Source organism: Colobus angolensis, unplaced genomic scaffold (assembly GCF_000951035.1).
Source record: "Colobus angolensis palliatus isolate OR3802 unplaced genomic scaffold, Cang.pa_1.0 Scaffold135, whole genome shotgun sequence".
Lineage (NCBI taxonomy): Eukaryota > Metazoa > Chordata > Mammalia > Primates > Cercopithecidae > Colobus > Colobus angolensis.
Genome location: NW_012114433.1, coordinates 1,443,460 through 1,453,992, shown reverse-complemented (window position 1 = coordinate 1,453,992; position 10,533 = coordinate 1,443,460). Strand labels below are relative to the sequence as shown.

The 10,533-nt window shown below is 54.4% G+C and overlaps 1 protein-coding gene across 1 annotated transcript in view; it reads right to left on the bottom strand.

Moving 5' to 3' along the window:
• NFATC1 (nuclear factor of activated T-cells, cytoplasmic, calcineurin-dependent 1) overlaps window positions 1-6,988 on the bottom strand; it is a 119,923-nt gene extending 112,935 nt beyond the window's left edge. The window contains exons 1-2 of the mRNA XM_011934393.1: window positions 6,904-6,988; window positions 20-1,154 (exon numbers count right to left, since the gene is read on the bottom strand). Of these exons, the coding sequence (XP_011789783.1) occupies window positions 20-1,154; window positions 6,904-6,988 (1,220 nt within the window). The remainder of the gene's footprint in view (window positions 1-19; window positions 1,155-6,903) is intronic.
• Window positions 6,989-10,533: the final 3,545 nt, after the last annotated feature.

Sequence of the window (10,533 nt, the reverse complement as noted above, 5' to 3'; positions counted from 1 at the left end):
CCCCCCGCCGCCAGCTCACCTCATATAGGACGCAGGGGACAGGGGCTTGGGCTTCGCCCACTGGTATGGGTGCTGCGGCACCGCCAGGTACTGGTCGCAGAAGCCGCTCTTCCTGATGTGCTGGAAAGAGGGGAAGTCTTCGGGCGCGAAGTCGGCCGGGGGCGGGGGGCTGCCCAGGTCCTCCGCGACGGGCTCCACCTTGAGCGCCACCGAGGGCGGCTGCTCCAGGGTGGTCTTGCGGGACTTGACAGGGACGCCGTCGCCCAGGTCCAGGCTGCTGTCAGTGGTCAGCGCGTTGATGGCGGCCACGATGGCCGAGCTGGTGTACTGGGTGGTGTTGCCCAACCACGAGTCGTCGGTCACGCTGACCCGCGGGGAGCCGTGCGGGGACGGCGTGGGCGAGTGGTGGGGTGAGTAGGGCGGCTGCCGGCCGTTGAGGCTGTACTTCCTCTTGTTGCACGGGGACGCGGGCCTGGAGGAGCGGGCACCCAGCCAGCTCTCCTCAGTGACGCTGGCGCGGGGCGAGGTGGAGGGGGAGTGCCGCGGGGAACCCAGCAGCGTGCAGGCCCCCAGCCCGCGGGGAAAGCCCTCCTCAGGGTCCGTGGTCTTGGGAGACACGCAGGGAGACTGCCATGGCGACGTCTGGGGGGACGCGTACGGGTACGAGTAGTTGGACTCGTAGGAGGAGGCCTCTGAGTTGCAGCTGCGGGAGGACAGGCTGCTGGCCGGGCTCAGGCACGAGGGGTCTCTGTAGGCCTCCAGGCTGGGCAGACTCAGCGTGGCCGTGGAGGGGGACCGTTTGGAGCTGGGGAGGATGTCTTCCACCTCCACATCGTGGAAAAACTGGTTGTTGTTGTGGTACAGACCCAAGCATGAGGTTATCTCGATGCGAGGACTCTCCAGGGCAGGGGCCCCATCTGGCCTGGCGTGGCCGGAGGAGAGGAAGTAGCCCGCGGGCCCACCGTCCAAAGCTGCTCCGTACCCCGAGGGGTGATCCGCTGGCGGGACGATGCCCGGTGTGGAGGTCTGAAGGTTGTGGCATGGGGCCGGCAGGGTGGAGTGTGCTGTGGGGAGCGGCAAGGCAGGGCTGACATTGGAGGACGCATAGCCATAGTGTTCTAGAGAGAAAAAGAAGCAGATGGTGGCATGAGGGGCTGGGCATCACAAAGCAGAAACCCATGACCTCAGGGCAGCCGGCAGCCCCTGGCCTTGACCAATGGCTGGGGGGCCTCAGACCCCAAGGAGCGGGCCTCAGTCAAAGCCCTGAGACTACACTGTCCGACAGCTCCAGGCCACTCGGAGTAACAGGTCCCCGTGAGCCCCTCGCTGCCCACCTCCCCTCCTCCCCCAACAGCAGCACAAGCCCCTGAACGTCCCTCCCAGAGAGAGGCGGCCGAGTCCTCACTGGTTCCACTCTTCATTCAAAAACCACCTTCCCAAACCACCCCATCTTCGTTTAAACCCCAAACTCAACATGTGGGCCATCCTTCTCTGGTTTATTTTTTCTCCTAAATACGTATCACAATCTAACAGCATGTTTTTACTCATTCATCTCACTGTCATCTCTTTGACAAACAGAAACCTAAGTTCCATGAAGGCAGAACATTTGGACGCCTAGTCTGTTCTGGCTCACCACTGTTTTCAGAGCCAAAGACTGCCTGGCACATAAAGTGTGTTCAATTTGTGTAATGGATGAATGGTTGGTGGGTGGGTGGACAATGGGTGATGGACAGACAGGTAAATAAACTGATGGATGGATCGTGATGGACATGGTGGGTGAAGGGATGATGGGTAGATGGAGGGTAGGTGGATGGATGGATGGTGATGGACAAACAAGGGAGGAATGAGGGATGAAGAGATGGACTATGGATGGGTGGGTGGATGAATGGATGGATGATGGATGGGTGGACAGGTAAGTGATGGATGAATGATGGATTGGGGATGGAGGCATGATAGATAAGTGGTGGATGAATGGATGGATAGATGAATGGATGGTGATGGATGGATGGATGAGGAATGGAGGAATAAAGGATAGATGATGGATGGATGAATGAATGGATAGGGAATGGAGGAATAATGGATGATGGATGGATGGATGATGGATGATGATGCATGGATGATGGATGGATGATGATGGATGGATAGAGAATGGACGAGTAACAGATGGATGATGATGATGGATGGATGATGGATGGATGGATGGGGAATGGAGAAATAATGGATGGATGATGATGATGATGATGATTGATGGATGGATGGATGGACGATGATGGATGGATGGATGATGGATGGATGGATGGATGGGGAATGGAGAAATAATGGACGGATGATGGATGATGATGATGGACAGATGGATAGGGAATGGAGGAATAATGGATGGATGATGGATGGATGGATAAGTAGATAGGGAATGGAGGAATAATGGATGAATGATGGATGGATGGATGATTGATGGATGATGATGGATGGATATGGAATAGAGGAATAATGGATGGATAAGGATGGATGGATGGATGAGGAATGGAGGAATAATGGATGATGGATGGATGATGATGATGGATAGATGATGGATGCATAGGGAATGGAGAAATAATGGATGGATGATGGATGGATGGATGATGATGGACGGATGGATGGATGGATAGGGAATGGAGGAATAATGGATGGATGAGGGAAGGATGGATGATGATGGACAGATGGATAGGGAATGGAGGAATAATGGATGGATGATGAATGGATGATGATGGATAGATGGATGATGGATGGATGATGATGGATGGATGGATGATGATGGATGGATGGATGGATGATGGATGGATGGATAGGGAATGGAGAATAATGGTTTGATGATGGATGGATGGTGGATGGGTGGGTGGATGGATGGATGGATGTGTTTTAGATCTAAGGACCTAGAGATGTAAACAGATTTTAATAGGCTTATCACTGTCAAAGTGCCCTAATCACCAGCTACAAAGAAAACTCCTCAAGGATTGGATGAAAACACAGACTCTGAAATCCCCTGCATGGAGATTCTGAAACTGGCTCGTGTCCTAGGAATCCATCTTTTAGAACAAAACAGAAGATTCCAGTACACAGCTAATTCTAGGAATCATTATGTGTTAATTACACTCAAAGTATTTTTTTAAATCATTATTAGGGAAATTAGTAATTTTAACAGGAAAGATGTGCTTCTGGATTTCTGATTTGAAAAGACTTTTTATGACATCTTGGAACCTCATGATTACATGCCTGGAGATGGGTATTCCCAGGCCTCTAAATAATACAAACAAGCACATAGAAATCCTATATTCATCTCCTGGTGCAAATGCACTTGCTGGAAGATTTTTATTCGAGGACAGCACTGTCTTTCCGCTAAGTTGTGGTTCAGAAACCAACAAGGAAAAATGCCAAGAAAATCTAGGGTCTCAAAATACCAATCCAAACTCCATTGTATTTACTAACAGAAATGGTTCTAGCACGCAGCTAGGTGGGAAACATGGCATGGCGGCCTGGTAAGAGGACACAACGTGGCCTCAATGCCAGGAGTCACAGCTGCCTTCTGGAAATTCCAGACACTTGGGGGCCAGAGCTGTGACAAAGAGAAAGAAACAGAACTGCGATGGAGCCACACCTCACAGGTGTGACCAGAAGCTCTCAGGGGTGGGAGCTGAGACCTGCTCAGGAGGTCTTTGTACGGGAAGGGCCCCTTAGCTGAGGCTGAGCGCCTTGGGGATGGTGCTAGCCAGGCCCCAGTTCCGCCTTCCCCATCATAAAGAAACACCCTCAAGAGGACGGGAGCCACGCAGTCTCCTGCACCTGAGAGAGAAAGGAATTGTCAATAAATCCAGGAGGTGGCCAGGCACGGTGGCAGCTCACGCCTGTAATCCCAGCACTCTGGGAGGCCGAGGGGGCGGATCACCTGAGGTCAGGAGTTCGAGACCAATCTGGGCAACATGATGAAACCCTATCTCTACAAAAAATACAAGTAGCCAGGCAAGGTGGCGCACGCCTGTAGTCCCAGTTACTCGGGAGGCGAGGCAGCAGGATCGCTTGAGCCCAGGAGGTGAAGGTTGCAGTGAGCTGAGATCACACTACTGTACTCCAGCCTGGGTGACACAGCAAGACCCTGTCAAATCAATAAATCAATAAATAAGGAGGTCTTTCTTTTCCCAGAGCCACAGGCGGGGACTGGGGTGGAGCTGGAGCTGGGCATCCTGACGCCAATGCCAGCATCCAGCCTCTGGTCAGGACGTACACACCATCCCCGGGGGCTGCCCCAGCCGCGAAACGCTAGTGCTGGGACTGACCACCCATGTTCACCGGCATCCACTGGGCCCCCCATACTCCACGCCACGCTCCATGCTCACTGGACACTGCAGGCAAACACCAGGCTCCAACGCTAAAACTTCGCGACCATCTTTCTAAAAATGAGCTGGAAAGCAGCTTCCTGGAGAAGGTGAGGCTTCCAAGGAGAATTTGAAATCCTCCGATCTGCTGGTGACACCTGGGGGGCTCTGGGCCGGGCAAGTGGTAGCCCTCTGAGAGCTCCGTCTGGGCGTCACCGTGGCCCCTCCGTGGCCCGTGCAAAGCTCCTGAGCCAGCTACGTCAGACCCACTGGACGACAGGCCACACAGGCAGGTCCCCCTCTGCCTGGCGCCCCACACGCCCGGGTGCCCATGCCAGGCCAGCCCTGATGCCTGCCCAGCACACAGTGCTGCGGGAGACCCACAGAGCCATGACCAGCTCTGCGTCTGGGGGTCCCACGGTGGACACACGGAAGGCGGGGTGGGGGACCAATGAAGGGGTTTTGTCGAGCGCAGGCCTGCGGCTCCTGGGGGGTTCCCACTGGGGCACCACACAGAGCCACCTGTTCACAGGTCTGCAGCTCCTGGGGGGTTCCCGCTGAGGCAGCATGCCGAGCCACCTGTTCACTACTCTGCATTCTCACCAAAAGTTGTCTGAAAGATATTCCTTAGCCAGAAATGCTACATTATACACACCAGCGCAGGAACTCACACCCACACTCAGTGCTGCGCCCGCTTATTTGTCTAGAAGCCCTTTCGCCTGCTGGAGCAGAAACATAACATTCCGTTAGGAATGAGCTTCTGTCTCAAACCAGCCATCAACTCCAGGAGACCCGGAAGCACAGGAGCAGAGCTGAGGGAACATGAAGGCGGCCTGGATCCGATCACAGGGGCCCAGCCTCCCTCCTACACCCCGACTTCCTCTCGGAGGTATCCGTGGCCTTCAACTGGCTCTTCAAGCCCCACCTGCTCCACACACTTCCCCTCACTGTCCAGACCTCAAAGGGGGCTTAACTGCAGTTGATTAATGCACAGATTCCTACACTTCCTGTTTCCCAATCAAAAGAATATTTATTTCGAAGACAGCTGATGCCACAGTTGAACTGCCATTTGTTGGTGGGAAGGTAATTCTGAAGAATTTTTTAAAATCCTAGCAATTAACAGAGCAAATCTTGGGGCCTCCCCACCACTCACCCTCCCACAGTACTCAGGCCTGAAACGGGTGCCCAGCCAGTGGCAGAGCCCAGAGCTGGGTCACATGGGGTACTAGAGCCAGATCACCGGAAGGTTCTAGATGAAACGGGGCAGGAAAGGCAAGGCGGACCTCACAGGTCTCTGTGTGCAAGTCCTCTGGGGCTGTAGCCCTTGATGTTTATGTGACAGGGGCCAGGCACCGGGGAAGTGAGGAAGAGGAGGAGACTCCACCCGCAGCCAGAGCAGGAAGTGCATGCAGCGAGGCCCAGGGACGCCCAGGGCACCAGAGGGCCTTTATTTAAACTAAAGGATTGCAATAAAACCTGATTCAATGAGGCAAAGAAACACCATAAAGCTTTTATTAAAAAACAAAAAGGGCTCACCTAAGCATGCGTTTTCCCTGATCAAACAATGGCAAAATGAAAGCTCAAATGCCTGAATTTCATTAGGTCCCTTGCCCAGGTCCTTGGAGGGCGGGTGGTGGATAAAGTTCCCTTGTTCTTCCTAGAACGAGAGCAAGGTGGGGGGTCAAGCTGCCCCCAGAGGCCAAGCCCCACACACCGGGGGCCACTGTCCTGGCTGTGAGCCCCTCCCTCCCAGCTCCCAATGAATTTGGTTTCATGACCCACCTAAACCATATTCAAATCTGAGTTACTTAACTATTCAAAGGGGTCATATTTACATGAAAGGAAAATATTCCCAGTAACTTTCTTAATGATTCTGAGCTGCTTGGCTGACTCATGTCACGCCAGACGCCACTGCCGAGCTCGGTGACCCCACTCCCTGGCCGCGGTGTTGGAGCGCCTGGCTCTTTGCCAACGAGGGTTCATTAAATTACAGTGCAGGTGAGCAGGGAGACAGAGCTGGATTCTAGGCGATGATCACAGAGAGCACATTCAAAATCCCTTAACAGAAGGTAACGGCACGGACCCTCCGCTGAAGGCACCATCTCCCCACTTTTGAGTCCCCTGATCCTCACTGGCTTGCTCAGCCATCAGGTGCCCCACAACACACAGGTGGCCACACCGGTAGCACCCAGCTCTCAGGCCGGCCCAGTCCCACTGGCCTCAGCAAGTTCCACATGTCAGAGCTGTTAAAAGTGATCTGTCTCACTCTGAGAAATAATTCACTTCAGAACCATATACCTTTCTCGTTTCTGAATGACCACAAAAAACTGTATTGGTGCATGACATTAAAGTAATACATGAAATACTTCTGGTCAGGGCTCCCTACGGGCGGGCAGTATTCTAACCTTGCAGACTCCGCCCTGCTGAGCCCCCAGGCACCTGCCCCTCACAACACGCAGTTCCCAGATGGTCACTGCCTCACTCGCTGTGTGCAGGGCAGGACAGCCACACCTCCGCCTTGCGCATCAGGCCAGCACTGTCGACAAGAATCACCAACTCCGGCCACAGCCAGATCTCTCATCTTTCACAAACTCTGAGAGGCGGTCATCACAGATGATGTTATTTTTCATTTTAAGGAACATCGCCTTCAGCACGTGCTGGGGCTGAACTGCAGGTGGACCCCCAGGCACTGCTGTCACCTCTCCAGACAGCCACGGAGTCTGCTGTGGGTGAGGCCAGATGACAACTGTGCATGTAATGGAAATAAAACGAAGCAGAGTGATCCACGCCAAGACCGTGCTGTTGGAAGCAACGTGCTTAGGGAAACGCTGCCTCACAGTGGCACCAGGACGTGGTCAGGCCCGCGGCATGACAGACAGCAACAGCTTCCCAGACACCGTTCCCCCAACAATCTGCCAGCAAGAAAGATTTACAAAGGCAAATAGGATGGCCTCATCACAGCGCAAACAAACTGTATTTAGTGTTCCATAAATACGCATGCCAACGCCTTAGTAAGGGTCCTTCGTCCAGCCTGGGACCCAACCTGGGACATTGTTCCTCAGAGGTACTGCAATATTCCCCCTGGTCAGACGCACACATCACTGTAAAGCATCCTTTTTGAATTCTGTTTTCAAGGAATTAAAAAATATCCGAGTTGTTCATGGCTAGCTGAGATCTTCCTTTGAAAAGCACAACACAGAACTGAAATATTCCAATCTGCTAGATAACTCCGCCCTCCACGGAAACACCTCTGGAACCTCAGGGGGTGAGCTGTGCATGGTAATAGCAGGAACGCTTTCCTAAAACACTGAACCTGAACAACAGCGCATTCCTAGTTCAGCACTGCCCTAGGACCTCTCTGCTCACCAGGCGTCTCTGCCACGGGTTTCCTGCTGCAGCCCCTGACCAGCCAAGGGCACCTCAGGCCCTCTTGAGGAACATAAATCCTATTTGGTGAAAATGGACTTGAGAATAAAAGTCTTCCAAAGCTTCATTTTTGCATAAGATGTTCCCTTTCCACAAGGGAACCATTAAATGCCCAAGCAGTGGGCATAGGCCAGCGGCAGACCCGGGCACACAGAGGTTCGGAGGGTGGCCCCGACTGCCAGGGAGGCTCCAGCCCAAACACAGAGGCCTTGGCCAATTTCCTCTGAGTTGCCACGGCGACCGTGCTGGCAGCAGCCAGGCTGGCCAAAATAACTTAGAAAACAGGAGCCCTGGGGCGGGAAGCAGGGCACGCCCTCCTCCCAGCTGACAGCGAAGCAGCTATTTCCTGAGCCCCAGAAGGGAGCGGGGCCTCCTCTCTGCAGAGGGAAGCCGGGGTGGACACAGCGAGGAGCCAGACCCTGGAAGGCCAAACACCACTCCCATCCCGCCTGGGAAATTATTTACAACATTCTCTTTTCATCGTCCCAACAAATGCTTATTGAATATCTATTCTTTGCACCTGCTGAGCACTTTCGAAATAAAGAACAAGGCACAGCCCCTCCCTCAAAGTGCCCGGTGAAGAGCTAAGTCCAGCGAGATGGAAGGGGTGGGGGCCACAGCAGCGTGGGCCAGGCTCCCGGCCACACACAACCGCCCTGCAGCTGCAGCCCTCGACCCTGGTACCCTGACCTCAGCTCCGCCAGGACGTACAGCCCCTTCTCGGGGGACCCGGTTGACAGACTGCCTCCTGGGCTCAGGGCTGGCCACGTCCTTTACAACAAAGCTTGACTTTCTGTGCTAAGTCTAATGTATAAAACCCAGTTTGCCTTGCTTTGCAATTGATCTCAGACTTATTCATCTATTCATTTATATCCAGGCTCATCCCAGAAATAACGTGAAGTAGTTTCTATCACCTGTTAAAGGCTGGAGAGTCAATGTAATCATTTAACAATGTGATATAAATAATTAACATCACTGAATAATTAATCATCAAAATGCAGTAATAATGGTAATAAAAATAAAGGAAAAAACAGCACGGGTGTCTCACAGGAAAACATAATACGTACACTTAACGTATGTGATACATAAAGAACCTTTTCCAGCAACTTCTTGACACCATAAAAGGAGGAAGGGGCTCTTCTCAGCTCTGGCCTCTCCTGCTTGGAGCCCCCACTCCTAAAGCCCAAAAACCATGGTGGTCTCCGGAGGGGCAAGGACCCAGCAGAGAGGTTTCACAAGCAGCCTGGAGAGCCAGCAGTTCAGCTCTGCGGGGCTCTCAGGGAAGAGTGCAGCTCCCGAGGGCCCAGGGTGCTGGTGAGGGTGAGGGTCACAGCTTCACTCGTTCTGCTCAAGGAGCGTTTTGGGGGAATGAGCCCAGTGGGTGTTGGGGAGGACTGTGTCCTGAACCCACCTGGCAGGCCACCTGCTTCTGGGTCAGGAGGGACCCCAAGTTCACCAGGGTCCCCACAACCGATGCCAGCAGGAAGTCTGCCCACCTCAAAATGGTGTAACTGGCGTCCTCGTGAGACTAGGCCTCAAGGGGCAGAGACTGGCCTCGTGTGCGTCTTCCCGGATAAGCCTGGAGTTACCTGTGCAGTCACAGGAGGATGCCCGCGGTGCCCTTCCCCTGCGGCTGCTGTTACGCAGTCATGTGTGCACGGAGGCAGGGAAATGGCCCTTGTCACTGGGCATGCGCTGAGCACCTGCCAAGCCAGACACGGCGCCCAGTGCGGCACAGCCCACCCTGGGGGCCCGGCAGACCCGGCTCCATGGGGATAACTGCCCCCTGTGCTTCCTTCAAGGAAGCAAAGCAGTGAAATCTTCAGCCAGGGCCGAGGGGCTGGGGCTGCACGCTGTCCTGCAGCACCCCCGCGCCTCTGACTGGGGTGTAGGGGCTGAGTTCTGGCCGCGCTGCGCCTGTTGCGGGCCCAGGGTCAGTGATTCACGCTGAGAACGACCGGGGAGTATACTGGAGGTCCCACCCGACTGGGGTGACTGCGCAGGCGAGCCACCGCCCGGACATATCCCAGAGGGGCCACCCCGGTGGCCACACTCTCGTGGGACCGACTTTCACCCCCTAAAGAGAGGTCAGGAGTAGGGCGACACTCCTGCATGGCACACCCAGGTCGAAAACTCTTCTGCTGAAATGCCCTGGCTCAAGCTCTGGAGGAGGCGGCGCCAGGACCACAGGCAGCCCGGGTGGGAAGGGCCTCTGGCCGGGCTCTCTCCCACCCTCATCGGCCTTGGCTCCCACTGACCCCAAAGACCTAGAACCCAGGCACGGGCAGGGAAGACATTTGGGGAGCAGAGGGTCATGAACCGCAGGCAGCACGGGTTTGGTTGGAGCACTGATTTTCAAAAACGATCGAGACGTTGGACTTTTTAAGAGAGTAGGGAATGATACGGAAAATATGACCCTCATTATAGACTCGGAGGTCCCTGCTTGCCAAGCTCCTCCGGCTTCACCTCCGCACAGTGGGGGTTGGAGGAGAAGCAGACACGAGGCCTTCAGGATGGGCACAAACAGGGTGGACGGGGACCAGCCTGGAGGAGACCCCGGGCAGTGGGAGAGGGGCCCAGGCCCAGGGGTGCCCACCCCACTCACTCGCTGCTATTCGGAAGTGGGGAGTTATTTGTGGTTTGTTTACCTGGAAACTTTATTTCTGACACAGAGAAGAGAAAATGAAAGAAAAGGCTGGGGTCACGGCAGCTCCGGGTAAACTTGAAAGCTGGAGGTTTACGGGGCTCTGCGGGGTGTGGG